This window comes from Trematomus bernacchii, unplaced genomic scaffold (assembly GCF_902827165.1).
Source record: "Trematomus bernacchii unplaced genomic scaffold, fTreBer1.1, whole genome shotgun sequence".
In the NCBI taxonomy this organism is placed as follows: domain Eukaryota; kingdom Metazoa; phylum Chordata; class Actinopteri; order Perciformes; family Nototheniidae; genus Trematomus; species Trematomus bernacchii.
The window spans coordinates 517,520-538,400 of record NW_022987342.1 but is presented as its reverse complement, the minus strand read 5'-3'; the positions used below and the strand labels follow the sequence as shown (position 1 = coordinate 538,400).

Here is a 20,881-nt window from a genome sequence, read left to right as displayed (position 1 = left end):
AAGTACCTGCTCTTTGGTTTGGGCCTTCTGCACCACCTCTCTGCCCACTTTGATGCGAGGGGTGAGGATTGCCCGGGTGAAGTCTGTCACATTGATACCCTGCAGGTGACACACCTTCTGGGCCACTAGAGGGAGAACAATTAACACCAAGATGCTTTTAAAAAAATGTCTACATGTACCGCTGTAGTACAAAGTAAGTTGAGGTGAATATAAAAATGTATTGTTAAAAGTTTTAGTGTCTTCAAAAACAAGTGGATTGGTTGTATATTTTGTTATCTTCTTAGATATTTATTTTGGAAGACTTGAAAATGATTAATGTCAGGAAAATAAGCAAATTAGAAGTTGATGTGAATAGTATATTGTGAAATTGGTAGAATTTGATGTTAACACGTAGTTACGAATTATGGTATCAAGTTTTTAATAGTGAGAAGTTGTGGTGTCTGACCGGTGTTGTCTGGCATGGTGGCCTGCTCCTGGTTCCTCTCTTTCTTGAACTCAATGTTTCCCAGCTGCATGACGGTGGAGCACACCTTCAGGATATCTGAAACACAGGGAAAAGACAGTTAGCATCAAAGAGAAACAGCATTAGCACCCACACCTATCATTCATTCTCCAAGAGTTAATCAAAGTCATTTCTGATACCGAGTCTTTCTTCATCGGTCAGGCCCATGATCCTCATGGCCTCCATGGTCTCCTCGTACATCTCATCGTCCTGCTGGCCGGGGAGCTGAACGTGACCAGCGCTCAGGAAGCGGTAGTTACTAAAGGGCTCCAGGAGAAGCTCCTCTGAAAAGATAAGACACTACGTTAAACAGCTTGTGGTTAACTGATGAACTTTCTGGGAATTTGATGTACAACATATGTTCAATTAAGCGACAGTAACTGTTCAGCAGCAAGTAATATAACTGAGATTATGGAAAAGAAGGCGCATTATGTTTGAACTCACCGCGCTGTTTCCCCTGGACACCGGCGATCATGTAGTAGAAGATGTGAAAGGCTCTTTCTGTCTTTGCTTGTCTGATACAGCGAGATTTCTCCAGCAGGTCTGAGAGTTTCAGCTGTTAAAGAATACACATACTGAGGAGAGATTAGCAAATACACTTCGGTTCAGCCCCTTTATGAAGGTCAGTGTTCAATGCCACTTTGTTCCTAATTTGCTTCCATCTCTATGATTTCCAATATGCGTTACAGATTTGATTCTTACATTCAAATATTCTATTTTAATCTAGTATACTATTATCTTAAAAAACACTTCCCAAAGATTGGAAAGCATTGTGAAAAAGTGTATTGGGCAAAATAAACGTTTACTAAAAAGGAACATCCAAACCAGGATTAAAGTGGTATTGATTTGATACAAAATATCAGATATCATTTTTAAGGCTATAGAATTTCCTTTGTAAATGTGCATCTTTGAGTTTTAAGACCAAAAGGTCCCACACAGACAGGATACAAGTCTCAACATTGGCTCCAACGATGTAGCCGGTCACATCAAAATTGATACGGATGAATTTACCCTATGAGAGAGACGCGGAGAGAAAATGTTACAGATAGAAAAAGTGTGATTATCAAAAATTGCCTTTCGACAAAATTCATCTACATCTTAAAACTCACAAATCGGGATGAGTTGTCGTTTTTGATGGTCTTGGCATTTCCGAAGGCCTCCAGGATGGGATTGGTCTGCAGGAGCTGCTTCTCCAGCTCCCCCTGGTGACAACAGTGGCAAACAGAAACATCAATATTATACACTGATCTGTTTACTGGAGGTGGGTGTGCAGTAGGTGGTGATGGGTGAAGTCGTTAATGTGTGAGCGACAAGATGAAAAAATAAACTCAACCTCAACTGATCAGAAATATTACCAACAGGTAAATCCTTTAGTAGCTCCATTATAATATATTCCTTTACGGACTTTCTTTGATACTCTTCAGTATATTATGTAACACAGACATATGGCTTGTCCATCAGTGCGGGGAGAGTGTTCAAAATGAGGAGATCTGCTGTTGTTGATGGGAAGACAGAGAGTAAGGCCGAGGAGTGACGTCTCTTCTGGTCAGATGAGGAATCTGGATAATGTTAACATTACACAACCTTTGATAAATCCTGCTAAAGTACTTCCACTCATGTGTGAGACATTTAAAATGATTCTGATTCACAAACAGCCTTCTGGATGAGATTTCCTTTCAGCGTGACTGCAGGCCGGCGGACTGGTGGGTGGAGCGGCAGCTGTAAATGAGGCAGACACCCCGTCTCTGTGCATCCAGCTAATCCACCTGATCAAAGTGGTCTCTGTCTGACTAACACCAAGGTCAGGCGCTGTAGATCTCTACCTCCTGCTTAAAAACACTCCCTTCTGCTACCATGTAAACGAGCTAACACCATAAAGAGGAGAGGGGCATGACTTGATGTTGTGATGAAGATGGCAACAGTGATTAGAGCTTTGATTAGTGATGGACATATTTAGACATGTTTCACTCCTCATCAATCTTATTTTTGAGTTATTTTTGAGTGGTACATTATTTTCTTTTATGTAAGGAAAAACAAGAGAGATACAGACCAGCTGAAGAGGAGCAGTTCAGAGTTGGCAGAACAGAGAGGAGGGTCTTGTTCATAAAGGTCACTGGGGGAAAGAAAGGAGAAAAAAGAGAAATAGAGCAAAGCAAACGGCAAGAAAGCGAAAGAGAGCTGTTGAGAACGATTGTCCTTCAGACGCTGGTTAAATAAAACGCTCGAGCAGATAGCTAATGAGCAAGTTGATGAGTCAAAATGGTGCCTGAGGAAAAAAGAAAGTGAAAGCAGAGAAAAAAGAGAGACCCGATTTTGTTTTTCTGGTTGGGCGGGGTCCATGGGAGCCTTGAAGTCTTACTGAGGAGTGCGTAAGGTCTGGGGAAGTGACCCTGAGGCTCGATGGGGTCAATAGCGACGGAGGCATTGCTTTGACCCACACAGTTATACTTCCAATACCTACACCAGCGCCAGAGCAACACCACAAACCATCAACGTCTATTGGGGACGCCATCTTACTCATCCTGACTGAAGTGCTGGCAAAGTCAGGGCAGATGGCAGGTGAGAGGACGAGGAGGAGGGCGGAGGTCAGAGAGGAAGGTGCGGGGGGGAGTCGGTGTTTAATAGATAAGAACAGGACATGCTCACACTGTGCTCGTTGATCTGTGAGAGACCCTGTCACTGCCGGGGAGGCCCCACTATCACCTCCACTGGCAGTGAAAGGGTGTTCGTAAGAAAAATGTATGACACAAAACTCAAACACGATAAAGTTCAGGTGTGTTAAACTCGACACGTCCTCTACTGAACACCTAGGTAGGTTTGAAAAGTGACCGCGAGTCAGTACTATGATGGTCATGCAATGTAAATCAAGTCTTGTTGGGTAAGATACAGAAATGACAATATTAGGGTAAACACCGTCTAACTCTATGACAGTAAGATTTGGGATCTTGACCCTTGGTGTAAGAAAAATGATTACAAACAGATTTTTTATGAGGGGGTAACTCAGTGACAATTCCTTCATGCACGTTTCTAATCGAAGGCACACACAAACACTACACACAGAAACACACTCCGGGGATTCCCTTTTACTCACGTAGGCAAACTGTACTCCTGATTGTTGCTATTTGGAGGAAATTGCAATATACAGGATTAAACTGGGATGTTTGCTACACATGTTGAAGAGTGAGGGAACTGGCTGACAGATCCGCTTTGAAACAACATGATCTTCACACGGATACTTACAGCGCTGCTGTCCTTCTTGCCTTTATGTGAGGAGGCCACAAGAGCCAGATACTGGATGACCTTCTTGGTGTTCTCCGTCTTTCCGGCACCGGACTCTCCACTAGAGAGGAAAAAGTGAGGAGGGGATTAAGAGATGCCGAGGGGAGATAGAGAGAGAGAACAAGAAGATAAGCAGCACTGACAGGCGCTCTGTTCACACTTCAATAACCCAGTTTAATTGAAGGAAAAAGGCTGTCCAAATGTCTGACTCAAAGCAAAATGTTATTGTTCAGTAGGCCTGGCACTACGCACAGATCCCCATGTGCCCAGATCCTTTTAAAAACGACCACATAATAATCCACACATATGAATTTAAATGAATCCTCCCCACTTATTTTAGAGATCTAATTGAATAGTTTAAAACAAGGAGAATGAGTATTTTTTTAAACAAGATATTTTGGCATTCCTTCCTATATTTGATAGACAACAGAGTAGATATGGACAAAAAAGCTTGGTTGGGGGAAGTGTATATGAAGTGCAACACATTTGTTTGCACCAGTCTAAGGTTCCAGTCTGTATGCTAAGCTAAGCTAACGGGATGCTCTTCAAATCTAACTATCTGCAAGTAGGTGAAAGTGTATACATTTTCTATTTTGTATTGATTCCCGTCAGAACCACAGCAATAATGCCATAACACTTCAATACAATCAGTGAGTATATAGCTGGAAGAAACATATTATGACATTTACAGAATTATTAGGAGTTAAGTGACAGATACCCTCAATGAAGCTACAATCCTAAAAGTTAAAGTTATACTGACTTTTAAAAGACATTGAATAAAACAAACATTTCAAACAGAAGCTAGAACACATTCTTTCCAGAAAAGGTTCATGGATACTTAGAAAGACAAAGTTGAATGATACCAGAGCCACCAGTCTCTCAGACAGGGGTCCATAAAAGGCATGGGATGCTCCCTGTTGGGGTTTGGCAGCCCCGACAGGAATCTAATGACTCTGTCCTGATCACGTTTGGTGACGTCCAGGCTCCTACTGCAGAGTGCTGCTTCAGATGGTCTATTAAACTGTCTCTTTCTGCACGTCCTTCTTACCATCAGCACTACTGTCCCTGACCAGAACAGGATGATTTAAAAGGATGAAATAGATTACCATATTATCATATTTGACCAGAGGTACCATATTGCTAATATTCTGATGTGTTTTATTATGGTTTTGTATATCTCGGCTTTTCTTCTTGTAAATGATTGAATATTCGAAGAATGTTTTAAGACTTGGGGAATCATGGACATCTAATAAAGTGCTGTAAGTCATGCCATGAGTTAATCATTTAGGTTTCTGACAAGGGGCCACCTGTACTAATGGTACATGAAGTCTCCCTATGCAGTCTGTGTTTTCTGCATGGTCATGTGTTTGATAACACCATGTCAAAAGGTACAGTATTGTGAAACATGATTGTACAAGATCCAATGGTGTAGTTCCACACATGTTCAAAAGGTGTATAAATACTGTAAGATTCTCTCCTTCTGTAGACATGTTCTCTGCTCATTTGATGCAAGGGTTATCTGCCTCTTATACTGTTGTACAACAATATCATATTTTAACTTCAACCATTTCTGTGTCTGTGCTTTACTGTGTTTCTATTTTGTTATTTGGTTATGTTGTGAATGTTTAAGATATTGGATCGACGACAGACTGCTTAGAATATATACTGTATTTTGAGACAATATGCATGGTTCAATATGTTTTGTACATGCAAGGTTGAGAAACAGCAGTTGTATACGACTCAAACACTTATCCTCTCAGTCAATCTGAAAAAGGGAAACCCCTACACTCTGGACAAATAAAAGGGAGCCCTCAATGTATACATGTGATGCATTAACGCCCTCAGCAGGGTCAGACCAGGCTGGGAGTCGGCAACATCCTGCCACTTTACCGCCACTATTCTATTCCCTCCGTCCGAGTTTCACACACACACAATGAATATTGGACCAAGGAAACTAGTGACCCTGTTGAGATGAAATGTCAACATGGATTTAGCAGTCCCTGCTATTTCCCATGACAAATTCTTGCTACTGTGTGGAGGTATTTGAAGAAATACAAACACTCCTTGAATGACCTGAACACACATTGTCAAAGTTAGTGCAATAAGTTTACTACCTTCTTGGAAAAGAGGGAGTTGTTAAAAAAGTGTATTTCAGTAGTTATGACGTTGCTGAAACAATCCTTAATTCACCTGGAAATCTTACCAATGTTGTACCATGTTAACTGATGCCTTGCCACCATGCTTTTCTGATTATCTTTATCTGGTTGGATCTGTCAATACCAAAGCAATTTACAGGATACAGGAAATCCATACGATTATAGTTACATAAGTCTCCCATGACAACATATTAACAAATCTTCTAAACGTCACACTATACAGATGCAAGGCCTACACGATGGATTGCAGTAATAACAATACCGCCAAAGAACATACAGGGCAATGAAACACATGTGTAAACACACACGCAGGAGGAGCATGTCACACATGACAATCCATGTATCGCACCAGTAACATTTCTCCCATATAAGGCTGCAGAGGCCAGCCACCAACTGAAGCTCAAACTGAAATACAGAGTTTGTTTTGAACTTCTCTTGAATCATATTCCTTGGAAGCTTATCACCTTAAAAAGGGTTGTGTGTATGTTTACAATACAATACAATACAGCTTTATTTATATAGCACTTTAAACCTCCAGACCAAAGTGCTGTACAGGCAAATAAACAAAACAAAACATACAAAACATATCTATCGTTAGCATCCAACAGTTATCTTCATGTTCACCAGAACTGTAAACAAATGTTCCCGCACACAGACAGGGATAAATACTAGCAAAGAAAGCTTAATTGTCGAGGAAATGGTCCGATCAAATGAAAGAATTTGCAGCATCCTGGCATCTGTAAATGTAGATGATAAAAAAGCCTTTAGGGCAAAGAGCCTTTTCATTTCCTTAACTGGGAACGCTGGATGCTGAGCAGCAAAATGCTACTGTTGAGTCAGAACAAGGTCGGGAATATACTGCGATATATATTACTGTACATTAATCCGTCAATTAGTATGACAATAAAACACTGTTGGTCCATTTAGGGTGCACCGTCTCTACTTATTTGACTTATTGCATAAAAGCCCTCCCTTTCCGAAGTTATCCTTCTGGTGAGGTAAGAATGCAGCATATTTTTAGTGTGTGTAGACAGAGATAAAAATAGATGGGATGTAGAGTATGTGAGAGTGGAAAGTTAGTTTGTGGAGGTCGACCTAAGGTCCAACAGTTCCTAGAAACAGTAGGAAATACAGCGTCACAAATGATGACCTAAGCCCACATAAAGACACTTAAATGGGGAAAGGAAACACATATTAATTTCATTTCTATGAATTAAACTAAAGTTCAGCTCACTCCAAATATCAAGCCAGACAAAAAGAAGTCTCTGGATGTAAGATAGATGTCAAAGTTCTCAATAATTAGTTTGATGAAAATAAACAAACAAAATGGAGCCAAAACATTTGCAGAGCTTATCTGCTTCTCCTATCAGGACGCAGGGCACACTTCCTGACCGGGGCTCTGAGAGGAGAGCAAGGCGACAGCCCTCTGGGACAGATTCAGGCTCATCCAGTACGGCTCCATTTAAATACAACATGCTGCAACATTATCTAAAAGCATTCTGCATGCAACTAGCAACATCTTCTAAAATATAAACTGTTATATTATGAATGATATCTTGATACGTGGGCTGGGTGCTGAGAGACGAGTCAGGTATCTAATTTGTTCAACTGTGTCTACAACAGCATTATGTAACTGCTCTGCACGTACACACAGCTTTCCTTCTAGCATCTATGTGACGTCTAGGAAAAAGATGAAGGAAAGGCGAAAGAAGAGAAAGATTTTGACTTACGTGCAGAGAATGGACTGGTCCTCTCGATCTGAAGACACAGAGAAAGTTCACAGTGTTAGACAGCCCAGTCTAAAATACACCGTATTCACTTATAAAAGACGTGCTAAACCAAAGGTATCTGCAAAAACAAAGTGCAAATATGTACTTTTTTACGATGCATTACAAGAGCGTTGACTTTATTTTATTCTTCCTCTATGCTTGGCTGGAGGTGCACAGTCATGCACAATAGCTAAGTACACTACTGTACATACCACATGTGAAACCACAAGCCCTTCTCCAGGAATAAAGATCAGTCTAGTGTTACATTTAAGACACCAGCTGGGAGTCGGTTCAGTGCGCACAGGAGGCTGAGTGATTTACGCAGGCTCTAGTCCACTGTGCCTAAACAAACATGTCACTCCCACAAATACTTAGATTTTTAACCATGAAAATCAACTCTTAATGTGCTTTGCAGTGAGTCATCCCAACATACTCCAGGGATAATACTGTGAGTCCATGTAAGGCTTTTTTGTAACTGTATCCTCCAACTTATACCCCTCCTGGGGGAGTACAGGGAGTACAGGGAGTACTGCTGTGAGAAAAGATAACTTTGCTGTTAGCGTTTGACATGAGACCTCTTAGTAAATGACTCCTGGAAAAGACACAAAGCTATTATTCTTCATCTTCATCGAGTGAAGAGCATCATTCGTGCGAGGAATTGTGATTTTCGTACTGTGATTAATCGCTCTGTGTTACAGTGTGCAGACGGCCCTAAACTGTAAACTAGCACGGATGCTCGTTTTTGGCGGCCGTTCCACTGGTTCCATTCCTTACATACACACACATAATGCAGCCTGTTCCCTCTCCGTACTGCCTAATTAAGGCAGATGGAGAGAGAGGGATGTGGCCAGAGTCGTAAGCTTTTCTAAAACATCCAGAAACAACACTAAGTCTCGGGCAAAAGACTTAAAATATTAAGGATATTTTTGTGACACTGATCTTTACAGGTTAAAACTCAAAATCTGATTAAAGGGTATCATCAATGTCTCTGTACCACAGACACCAGTGGATGAAAGTAGATTTACTTTCCCTTATAATTGTAGTAATGTAGTATTTTCATTTTAAGTACCATTCTTGATGCACTACTTTTTCTTGAAATTACTTTTACTGAAGAATCTGAATACTTTTTCCACCACTGACAAACACAGTGGGAGGCGAGAGGAACAGCAGTGAGACTTTAAACAGTCAAACTCCCTGAGGGAATTTCACATTTTTATCTTGCGGACATCAAAGACTGAGGCACAATTTTGGAAATATGGGATCTCTGCCAAGATTGCAGCAGGAAGAATTTCTCAAAGCTTAAGCGAGTTATCTGGGTTTTGCTGTTCTGCACCACTTCCATTCCTACATGTGAACTGTTCACACTATAGCACTCAGTGTAGACATCCTGCTTCATTAGGTGCTAGTTCATGGGAAAGCCCTCGAATACATCAGCACTAACTACTCCATGCCGGCCGCAGTGTTATTTAAATAAAGGCTAATAGATGTGCAGATTTAGTCTTAACCTTGTGGTAGTTGAATGAAGACTCTTGTGTGCAAAGGCTTATCGGAAGGATTTATATTAAGACCATCCTGCATCTTAAAGCTCTTGGATAAAAGTTATTCTTCATTATGCAAGACTTAAAGGCAAGCTTGTCCGTTGAAAAAAAAAAAGTAGGATTAAAAACTTAGATTCCAAAGGAGAGTGATCATAACATAGGAACAGCAAATTCAATTGACCAGCTAATTTCTTATTCAAAATGTGGGTTACTTAGCACATCTAGGACCTCAGGAAGTCTCAACTTCTGTGTTTATTACCTCCCTTTAAGCTTGCCTCTATCTTTTCCTTTGCATTTTATTAACCAAGGAAAAGCTGAATGTGTGGTCCATGCTCTTAAACAATCAATTGTCACTTCCTATATCATTAGCTGAAGCAAACAGCTGATTTGTTTAGTCTGAAAAAAGCAGCAAATCAAAACATACTCTTTATTTGTGAGTGTTCCACATAGTGTTTTGGGAGGTGACAAGCATCTGATTCTCCCAAAATCTGCAATTTGCAGCTGCATGGCTTCTTTTGCAGGGTTGGGCTAAAGAAGTATAATCCAAACACCCCTACAAACACAGATAAATCCTCCTCCTTCTTGTTTACTTCTGACACCATGTTTACACACAATAGCTGTACCGGTAAAAACAATTATTTCCTGTGTACCAGCCTCGTGGAATTTAAAATCCTCCAGTGAACACATATTAGTGACAGTTGCATTCTTAAAGTACTGGGAGGCCTTAAGCTTTCATAAAGCATTGCTTAGCTTGAGTGTGTTGTGGTTGGTGCTTATAGTCAGTGCAGGAAGTATCATCAACGTGTTTCAATGTTTTGGATCAATGACTAGTGCAGAATGCAGAATTATTCATTTTTCTCAAACCGGGAATGTACATTTATAATTTGGGAGACTTAGCCGTCTTTATATCATGAATGATATTGTTATTGTATATTTAAAAAACAAGTTTATGCTTCTCATGGGTCAATACCTCCATATCATAAGCTGAGTGACTTAGCAGATGTATCAGTTTCTCCGTTTGCAGCCGCAGAGATTAAATGGTGTGTTTTTGGAGGATTTTAGAAAATCCCCACTTTCTTCAGAGCGCTTTAAACAATTACTTCCTAACTTAACTGTAAGTCCTGTCCAAACATCCTGTTTCATTGGGATACTCATCAAACCAAAGCAGAAAGTACAATCTCAAACTATTTCTCAAACCCATTTATAGGAACTTTAATTTCTCCTTTCTCGTGCAAGAAAAAAACGTTTGTATTCACACTGAGCGAAAGAGAACAAATATGTAGATAAGGCTGCTGAAACAGGAAATGTTTTACTGCCCTCCACCCATCTCCCCATCCAGATGTCAACTCCTCTGAGAGATCATCCTCACGTCAACATGGAGTCCAGTGGGCACGACCCCCTGGAAGCATACGAAACGGATTCTCTGGGAAACCAGCTGCTCTAAGGACTGATCCCAGAGCCATTTACTGTAAGCAGAGAGCACCACTCTGCCAGGGCCACTATCGTCACCTCTACAAGACACTGACTCTCAAATAGGCCATAGAATCATTCTTTTTGTCACACTCCATGACCAACTTCTTTGTAATTCATTAAAGCAGACAGATGCTGTAAACTATAAAGTTGATTTTATGCCGTGCAAAATAATAAACACAGTTCTGCTTTTGAAACCATCAGCCTGACAGCGTTGTGGTTTTGTCAACATGACAGAGCTAAATGCTGCCGGCCACCATCACTCAGACAGAAGTGAGACATTTTGATACCAAAGCTCACACTAATACCAAGCTCTTTAAAGCTAGCAGCAAACACAAGAGGCTAGCAGCTTAGTTATGTGTGAAGACTGTCAATGAGTAACAATAGCTCTTATGCCACCCTTTCATGAGCTAGTTTCATATCATTGATTCATTTACATTTGATGAGTTATTGGGTGTTAATACCAGGAAGGCTACCAGTCCCTCATAAAGAAAACAACCCAGGGAATAGACAACTCTTGACATACACAACTCTATTACACACAAAATAACTCAATGGCATAAGTGGATTTCCCAAAGAGATGGGAGCTTCGGGAACATCATACCTTGCATCATGTTCCTGTAGGCATTATCAGCGATGGCGTAGATATGAGGGGGGACTTCATGTCGTTTCTTCCCTTTGTACATGTCGATGATCTTCTCTGAGTAAATGGGCAGCATTTTATAGGGGTTCACCACCACGCAGAACAGGCCGGAGTACGTCTGAGAGAAAAGAGGGCGAGAACATTTAGTGTGTAGAGACTCGTGTACATGTTTGTGTTGTATTTCTATAAGTCAGGAGACTTCAACAAGTCAGGGTCAGAAAGCAATGATAAAGAGCAAATACAGGATTTGGATTCTTTAAGGCTTATTATTCGTCAGCCATCTTTGTATCATAATTAAGATTATGATTTAAATATATAAATACCTGGGTGTAATTACACAATGAGAGGCTGTGAGTGAATGATAGTGGGAGCATTAAGATGTTTTTACTGTATACTTACGTAAATAAGTCCAGAGAAGTACCTCTCGCGGATGTTGTGCAACACGGAGGCTTCGTTCAGGCAGGTGAGCTCGGCCATGTCCTCCACCTTGCTGAACTTGGGCGGGTTCATCTTCTGGATGTCGTCCTTGTTGACCGTCAGCTTCTTGGCACTGTCAGCCAGCACCACCAGCACCTCGTCGCCGTGCTCCTCCTTGATACTGGCCGCCTCGAAGCCATGCTTCTCAGACGGGATCCACACCAGCTTCTTTGCGGACCAGTCAGCCTGAGCCATGGGGCTGTTCAGGAAGTCTTTGTCCACAAAGAGGAACTTCTCGTCATCGGACGGGGCCTTCTTGGACATCTTGGATTGAGTTGGAGGGCCAACTGTTGGAGGAACCAAGAGATTAGATGTTAGAAAAGAGCAAACAATGAAGGAAGCAAGGACCGAAGGGAGCTGAAACGGAAGGAAGGAAGCAACAGAGGAAATAAGGGACAAAGCACGAAAGAAAAAGATATGAAGGGGCAATAAATTAGGCTATATTCAGAGCGTTAACATTTGATAAAAAAGGTTGTTATTGCAGTTATGCATCAATTGAGATGACTGTATTTTAGAGAAACACTGCACAACTCAAACTGTATAACACAGCTAACTGTATCTCTGCTGCTAGTTGCCCGTTTCATTTTTGGGAGTAAAAAGACAACAGTTTGTGCACAGGGTTAACTGAACACGATGAGTTTGATCTCTTAGTATGCTACAAATGCTACTAAAGTCACCTCCTGCCTATGATTGTAACTCAAAGGGTTAACATGTTTCATCCATCGGGGACTTCCAGACTGCAGTCATTCTCACACACGTCCACCCCCTCTCAAGCCGACACGTTCACATACGCCACAAGGGAGACGGATAAACAATTCAGCTCCCTAATTTAGATAGAAAGATTAAGTGTGGGAAGTTGATTTTGATTAACTCCGTAACAAAGAGAAGTACAGTTTGTTAACAGAAATATCCTTAAACCGTAAACACTCACTGGCATTTACTCGTACTCAATTACAAGTCAGTGACTAATTAACAACATCCATGTTTTCCATGTCTTCCCCCTCCATCTCTCTCTCTCCCCCTGTCTCTCTGCCTGGAGGCTTCAGTCTCGTGCTGTGATGACCATATATGGGCCCCTTCTCTGGAGCACGACTCTTTTTCTGCGGACCTAAACAGCAAGGCAAGTGAACTCCCAAACAAAGCCCATATAGGGAATAGTATGTCTCTTGCTGGCCTCGTCGTTTACTTGAAAATGATAACAGCGAGGCGGAGAGCCCGAGGGGGGCCCGGGGCTTTAACATGCTTCATATGGGACGCCAGTGGCATTCATTTTTAAATGCTACAGGCAGTGTAAACTATGAACAAGTGTCTGGGACTCTGCCAAGTCTGGGAGTAATACCTGCAAATGTGCAGAAATGTACGTGAACCCAACTCCAGTAAAATATAAGTAAGAAATAAAGCATGGAAGCAATTATTTTAAATATGTCAAATTTGTTGCACTTTATGTCTTAATGTGCAACAAAACAAAGTTTGTCCTGTGAAATCCTACATTTGATCAATATTATGATTGAATTGGATGTTTCTCCCACTACTAAGCAGGGAATGAAGTGTTTCCTGGATTACAGACTATGAGTCACTCCTGTCCACAGGTTGTTACCCCCCTTTCCACCCCTCTGTACACTGACACTGGCATAAACTTTAATTGAGTGGGAACTATGTAAAAAAGCCAAGTGCCTCCTGAGAAAGCCTGTAAATGTGCCCCAGGGGTCAGCCAAACCCCAGGGAGCAGCCAAACCAAACTACCCAGAAACTACTGAAATGTATTGCGTGAATATTAACAGGCAGACACTTCATATTTGTCAAAAACTGCAGAGCCGGCGGATAAGTCCAGTGAGCTGTGCAAACTTCTGAGGCATCAAGGAAGGGCCCAGCTGATGCTTTGATGATCAGCTATGTCTCCAGATAAAGTAAACACACTTTTCCTGACACTCCCCCCTGCGATAAAGTATGTGCAGACAATCAAGACCCTCCTCCTCGACCCCTTTAACTCTCCTCACCACTGAGGTCTTTGTAAAGCTTTTTCATCTCTCTCTCTGTTGTGTTAACAGAGCTTAATACTCAGCCAGTGCATATTGAAGACAGCTTTCTGAAGTGGGGTCACAAGATAACCGGGTGATATAGGCTGAGGGGAAATGTAAAAGAGGATAAGAACATCACTAGGCTCTGTTTGTCAGCACTTGGTGGCATTATTTACCATGCCGCTTTAATAACTAATGTGTTCACATTCTTAAAAGTGAATAATCCACATAAAAACCCTTATTAGCACACAATCTCACTGACCTGCTTAGATCACTGCAAACTATCAACTCATAGCAGTATCACATTACTGTTAAGATCATCAAATCCTCAACTATTATTGTTGGCCACGATTCTCGAAAACATCACACCAAGGCTGAGAAGAGAAAATGTATACAAATCTACGCCGTGTCCAATAAAAATGACTTTATTTTAGAATCTGTCGTAAAAATGATAATAAACAAGTGGAAATGTCACCCAGGAGACCTCTTTCTATTTGTGGGTGAAAGACGTTGACCTGCAGGGCCTGTGAATGATTTCACTCATTTCCTCTCTTGGCTATTTCACAAGCATTCTTCCTGTTATCATCTTCCTAGTAATGCATTTGTTTGATGATTAGTATTACAGCATAAACATAATTCAATCATAAAGACTGAACTAGACTGCTGACACTTGGTTTGTCCCATTAGAGAAACCCTCCTCATGTAGGCATATGTCAGTGACAGTCTATTTAAATTGAAATATGGAAACCAAATAACCCTTAAACACATAACTTCCTTCTCTTTGTTTGATGCATTGATGTTAAAAACAACAAGTCACAGGTGACAGTACAAGCATTCATTGTCTTGGCATTTTATGACACTTTGAGCATTTGAGCCTGAACCATCATGACCTGCTTTCTAGGAAGAAGACATTGTAATGAAGTCAAATTAGGCTAATGCTCGTGTTGCTTTTAGCTGATGAACATTTAATATTAGACTGACAAAGGTATGTTTATGTGGATGTCACCAAACAACTCATTAATGTACAAAATGATGTAGAGAGCTCACTAACTTTCTAACTAACTGGCATTAAATGAAATCACACGGTAAGGAAAGGTTTAATAAACTTTCAAAACCACCACTGATAGGTTTCATTGGGGTTGTGTGAAAACTGTCAGCTCTCATTACATTACATTAGTGTATGCATTTTCAGCCACAACCGTTTCAGCAGTATGACAGCAGGCGACTTTAAACAACCATATTTGGAAAACAGGAAACTCCATGGTTAGAGTCGAGTGCATATCTTTTCACAGATACTCAAACCTAACTTCCCCTCCTACTGCAGAGTGGTGCAGCATAATGGACTACAGTTTTTTAACCTAGTTCACCTTCTAATACACTTATAAATATAGAAATGCAGCTGTTTGAATGACATGTATTAGTCTCATTGCATAATGTAGCCTACTGCAAACATGTGCTCCTGACTAAAGGTCTCACTTTTCTCAACAAGTGACACAAAAGAAGTGAAGTAAATTGCTAGGACAGCTGTCAAAAATGTAAGCTGGTAAGCAAAAGCTAACATTTTTCAAATAGTAATACCCAGTGGTGGAAAAGGTACTCGAATATTATACTTAAGTAAAAGTAATAATTGTAAAAAATGTACTTAAGTACAGTACTTGAGTAAATGTACTTAGTTACTTCCCACAACTGTTAATAACAGTATTGGAACATTAAGTGACAAGAAAATGAAGTGTTCCAGCAATGTTCAATGTAGCCTACTCATTTATAATGTTGACACATACAGGAGAACACCTGGAACGAATGCATCTTTCTTAAACAACGTTAAAGTTAAAAAGGTGTGAGAGGGATGAGGTTTGACAAGTGTGCACTGCAGCATCACTGATCATTGAACGACACGCGACACAAACGTATATACTTACATGAGTGAAGAAATGTGTGTTGAGGGGAGCTTTGGGTTTGGAAAGTTAGGGTCTGGAGCGGCCGGCGTCGACGAGGTACTCCAAAAACGAACAGTCCAAATGACCCCCGTCAAATTCAGAGTCGTACCATTTAAACAGCGCACTGTTTTACGAGGGTGGAGCTGCACGAGCTGGACCTCCTCCTCCATCATCTTACAGCAGGCAGCATCCGCGAGCAGGGCAGGAGGCAAGGACATGCGCACTGCAGACATGCATGTGCAGATATGCAGAGGAAGGTATGTTGTGAATTGAAATGAAAATACAAAATAAAAACTCGATATAATTAAAAGGTAAACTAAGTAACTTATCTATTATCACTGCTCTTAGTTGACTAGCTCTGGCACAAATACTTTACATTTTTCATTGCGGTTTTGTTAAGTATTAGCATTTATTTTTTTCACGTCAGGCTAGCAAACTTCATAGCCTACTTTAAATCCAATACATTTATCTGCTATAGCTTTAGATACTTATTTCCAGATTAAGATTTGACAAAGGCTATAATAAATGGAAACAAGTACATTACACTGCTACTAAATGCATCAGTAAAAAACATCAAAAATATAACATATCCTAATAATATAAAATAGGACTAGGACTTTTACTTGTTGGTAAAAATGCATAGAGCAGGTGTTACTTATAACACTAACGATGAGGTCCATGTGTGATGACAAAGAGGACATCAGCCGTCGTTAGTGTTATTATTTACACCTGTGCATTTACTGTGACATGTACTTTATAGGCTACTATTATAATTAGTATTTTCTCCTTAGAGATGAGACATTTCTCAAAAAAAAAGGCAACACTTGTATATGACTGACACACAACAACTATAGAACTCAGTGGCTGTGAGCTCCACTCCCACACCCTGTATTGTTTATAGATTATGCAATCTGCTCCCACTCCTCATAAGGCAAACTGTCCCCAGGAATCACCCTTTACTGAAAATGCTCCAGAGAGATTCCCCCCTGAACATAACTCATATTTTACAAGATGAACATGTGTGCACAACCAACACATAACTTCCATCGTCACGCACTTCACATTCCACTATCACAAACAGCCCCCCCCCCCGCATCCCTCCTGTCGCAGCTTCTTCCCAATGGAACTTCCTATATAAGGACACCAATCTATTTGCTCCAATAAATCAAGCTGCTGGTTGGATAGCCCGGGGTCTGCTTTTTGCCAGAGACACACAGCACTGTGCTGGTGTGTGTGTGTGTGTGTGTGTGTGTGTGTGTGTGTGTGTGTGTGTGTGTGTGTGTGTGTGTGTGTGTGTGTGTGTGTGTGTGTGTGTGTGTGTGTGTGTGTGTGTGTGTGAGAAACCTAATGACACACCAAAGAAGCAGCATGGAGGACCTCAGGGCTCCCTCTCTGGTCAACATCAAGGAGGCGGGATGGCGTTAAGGAAGGAAAATCAAGGGCAGAAAGACTCAGGGAGGGACAGGGTGAGATACAAGGCAGCGGGAGGGATGAAGAGCGAGACGAGGAGGAGGAGAGAGGGAGACAAAGTAGCAGATACACTGAACAGAGAGGGTGCAGTGTGTGCCATATAAGGACAGTGGGGTCTGTATGGAATCTCGGCAGCTTTCTGTGTAACTTAGAAAGTCTAGCGCAGGCGAGCACCCCGAGCCCCAGTGACTAAATATGGTCCAGCAGCAACAGCATTGTTCACACAAACAAAGTTGTTTCTCTACCTACAAGTAAGCTTGGTGACATTAACACGGTTTATGGCTTATCAATATATACTACTCTAAGGCAACAAGGGAATATGCTGTCAGTCTGACAAGACTAGATTTCTCTTGTTGTAGTGTGAAAGATGCAATTTGAGTTTCCTGCAGGGGAGACACTACAGGGGTTAGGGTAACATTTAAAAAAACAGATACTAACGTTAAGTATTAAATGATTAAATATGTGCTAAAGCATACAATTCAAGAACAGAAATCTGAATTGTGAATTAAGCAAGGTTTTATAGATGTTTTTATTACACAATTAAAGTGCTACTTAAATGGATCTTTCTGGCTCCGATTATGAGAAAATACAAATTCTGATAAACGGCCTCTAAAGATACATATTGTAAAATTCCTTACATTTTGCATGACTCTAATAAGGGAATATGGTACAACAGATATAACCACCAAACTTCCCCCATTGATTACTGACATTATACATTCATATTTTAAATTGCACGTTTTCTGAAATGTTTAAATGTGCATATGAGGCATTATCTAATGTTAACTTAGTGTAATATTTGGGGAAATCAATGTAGAAATCTAAGGATGCAAAGAGTGTGAATTCTGGATGTTTTCTTTCCACTCAACTAAAAGAAGTTCAGTTAGCAACATCACCCACAATCCTAAAAATTGGCCAGGGCATGAAGAACATTTTTGTTGCCTGGCGGCCTATTATAGTTTTTAGGTTCATATTTGTATTTTGTGCCTCTACTGTGACAAAAAGCTCTTTATTTTGCTCATACAGCCTGTGCTGCAGCACCTATGTTCACCCTCTGTCTGAAACCAGAGTTCAGCCTGCTCTGATTGGTTAGCTGGCTGGCTCTGTTGTGATTCGTTAACCGCTTAGAGCTGTCCCGCCCCTTAGCTTATCACGCACAATGTGTTGAAGCGCTAGCCAATAGAAGCGCAAGTTTTACATTGTGATGTCGTTATGATACAGAGGTAAACAAAGGACTCCAATGAAGGCGTTTCAGGCAGGGGGGAGAAACTCCCTTTAGAGGGAACTTTGGGATATGAGCACTTGCAGACCATTTACATGCACACAAACCGATAAAACCCACTAAGGAAAACCTCTTAAAACTAAATAGAACCCTTTTACATGCAGTCTTTTTTCTGCATTGCACTTCACCTTATGTCAATGCTTTGCTCTGCACATATATAACAGGATGTGATGTACGTCCATGCGAGGAGAAGTATAAGGGAGGAGAGGAATGTAAAAAAGGAATTTAAGTGGAAGTACAAGGGCACCGTGTGCTGACAAAATCAGTCTCTCTTTAACTTTAGCCAGAACATTCATCCTCCCCTTGTAGTCTGAGACGGAGAATAATGTCTTCGGAGCAATGAATAAAGCTGAGAAGTCCTCAGTGACAAGGAGGAGAGGAGGCGCCGGGAGAGGATGGATTAGTTTACAGTCTGTGATTTAATGATAAGGCTAAGAATGACTCAGAATAAATCTAAATCAGAGCCTTTCTCATCTATTATATTAAAACATGATTCCAAGTAAATGTAACAAATGACATCAAGCCCAATGGAACCAGCCACAATATAGTTGATAGTGTATAAATATAGCACAACATGTAATGTAGTTATATTATATACAGCATGTTTAATGTTCTTCCTCACCTTCATGTCCATAGATGGGCATCTATTGGAAAGAAAATATGTTTATGGATATGTTTGACCCTCGTGGAATGCAATTGCTTTCTAATTTGAGCCCAGGGGAAAACATCAGTCCACTCTGCTACAACTGCATTAGATACTATTTACACAGCTGTCGCGTTTACACACAGCTCAATTATACAGTGGAGAGAATTGCTGCCTATTATAGGGCAAACTGCCAATCCAACAATCATGTGCCATTGTTACAACTTCCTACGCTTATATAGCCACTTTCCAAAGAACAAGCATATCTGGTGCCAATAAACTAGGCGTCTGTAGTGCCTTAAAGGGCAAATAATGTTAGCTCCAAGGAAGAGATGTAAAAAGGAAAATCACTGAAGAGTTCCCAGATGAGGCTCACTGACTCTCGTTTCAGCACTAAGAAGCGATGAATGACCTTTGAAAAGTCAAGAATTCCTCTTTGTGCAGAAATTAAACAAGTTATATTTGTCTTACTTACTCGCCCCATCAGAGGAAAAATCTGCAAATCCCACTGCACATTATGACCTCATTCTTTCAATGAACTTATTTGGGAGCTATGATCTCATCAATCAAAATCATCTAGAATCAGTATTGAGATGTGCAGATATGGTAGAGACAGCATACGTCTTAATTTAGTAATGGATTATTCATCGGACTAAGTGTCCAACATCAGTAATCAGGCTGAGAAATAAGTGACTTGGCCTCGAACATAATCAGTTCCAGAAAAGCAGCGCTCCAAGTCGTGTGAGATAAGAACCTTAAGTTCCCTTAAATGGAGAGAGAGGATGTGAGATGCAAAGAGTATTGGCTTGTTGTTGCAGTCAGTGTTTGTGTGTCCAGCACAGGGCATAGTTTGTTGGAAGAACTACTTGGCCCTATTTTCATGAAACTTGGTGGAAGGGTGTAGCTTGGGTCAAAGAAGAAACAGTTTTATATTGGAATGGGGCCAAATCCAAGGGCAGACACACATTGTTTGTCACAGATACGGCATTGGCGGAGGTGTACATATTTTTGTTGATGTAGCTTTTATGTCTCGCTGTAATCAAAGTGAGGAACCTCTTTTCTCTCCTATACAGTTCATTAATTTCAGTATTGCCCTCATTGCTATTATAGAAATTGTGAAGACTTGACAGGCCTAATTCTTAAATTGAACCAGCAGGATTGTAGCTACATACAAATATCTTAGAGTTTTGTAAGGCCAAGATAAAACATCTTTAAAATCCGGAGGTATCTGACTATTACAGATAAACAAGGGTCAAGTAGCATTCGGGCATGCATGGGTTTGGCTGCTCATAGGAACACAATGAGTGCCAACACGTGAAGACAATCACAGGAAAGTAACTGAATGTGAATTTAGAAACCTTTAACTTTCATGTGCAAGTTTTTTAGCGCCTTGATGAAAACTGCATGAAGCAAATGGTCAGAAGTACCAACTGTACTTGATAATACATGTGTGTATACAAACAACAGAGTTTTACAATGTACAAGAGGATAAAATAATGAGTTAGTGAACTGACTTAATGTGAAAAGGACGAGCCCTTATTTTATGCATAATTCCACATGCCACAGATATGAACAGACACAACAGATTACCTCTACTAAAACCTGTCTTCAGCTCTCTTTGGCCATGGTGAGGCTGCCCTCATGTGGTAGTTAATAAAATAGTACTTCCACAAATGTTTTTGACTCAAACAAGTGAA

General features: G+C 40.7%; 1 protein-coding gene across 3 annotated transcripts in view; it reads right to left on the bottom strand.

Moving 5' to 3' along the window:
- Positions 1-15,898, bottom strand: part of myh11a (myosin, heavy chain 11a, smooth muscle) — a 31,115-nt gene extending 15,217 nt beyond the window's left edge. For 2 of the 3 annotated variants that reach the window (XM_034130715.1, XM_034130700.1), the window contains exons 1-12: positions 15,772-15,898; positions 11,757-12,121; positions 11,319-11,475; positions 7,668-7,695; positions 3,743-3,842; positions 3,594-3,620; positions 1,612-1,704; positions 1,451-1,514; positions 947-1,045; positions 643-786; positions 446-541; positions 7-125 (exon numbers count right to left, since the gene is read on the bottom strand). In XM_034130715.1, the coding sequence (XP_033986606.1) occupies positions 7-125; positions 446-541; positions 643-786; positions 947-1,045; positions 1,451-1,514; positions 1,612-1,704; positions 3,594-3,620; positions 3,743-3,842; positions 7,668-7,695; positions 11,319-11,475; positions 11,757-12,098 (1,269 nt within the window). In that variant the 5' untranslated portion in view covers positions 12,099-12,121; positions 15,772-15,898. The remainder of the gene's footprint in view (positions 1-6; positions 126-445; positions 542-642; positions 787-946; positions 1,046-1,450; positions 1,515-1,611; positions 1,705-3,593; positions 3,621-3,742; positions 3,843-7,667; positions 7,696-11,318; positions 11,476-11,756; positions 12,122-15,771) is intronic. The other variant, XM_034130707.1, reaches the window with a different exon arrangement.
- Positions 15,899-20,881: the final 4,983 nt, after the last annotated feature.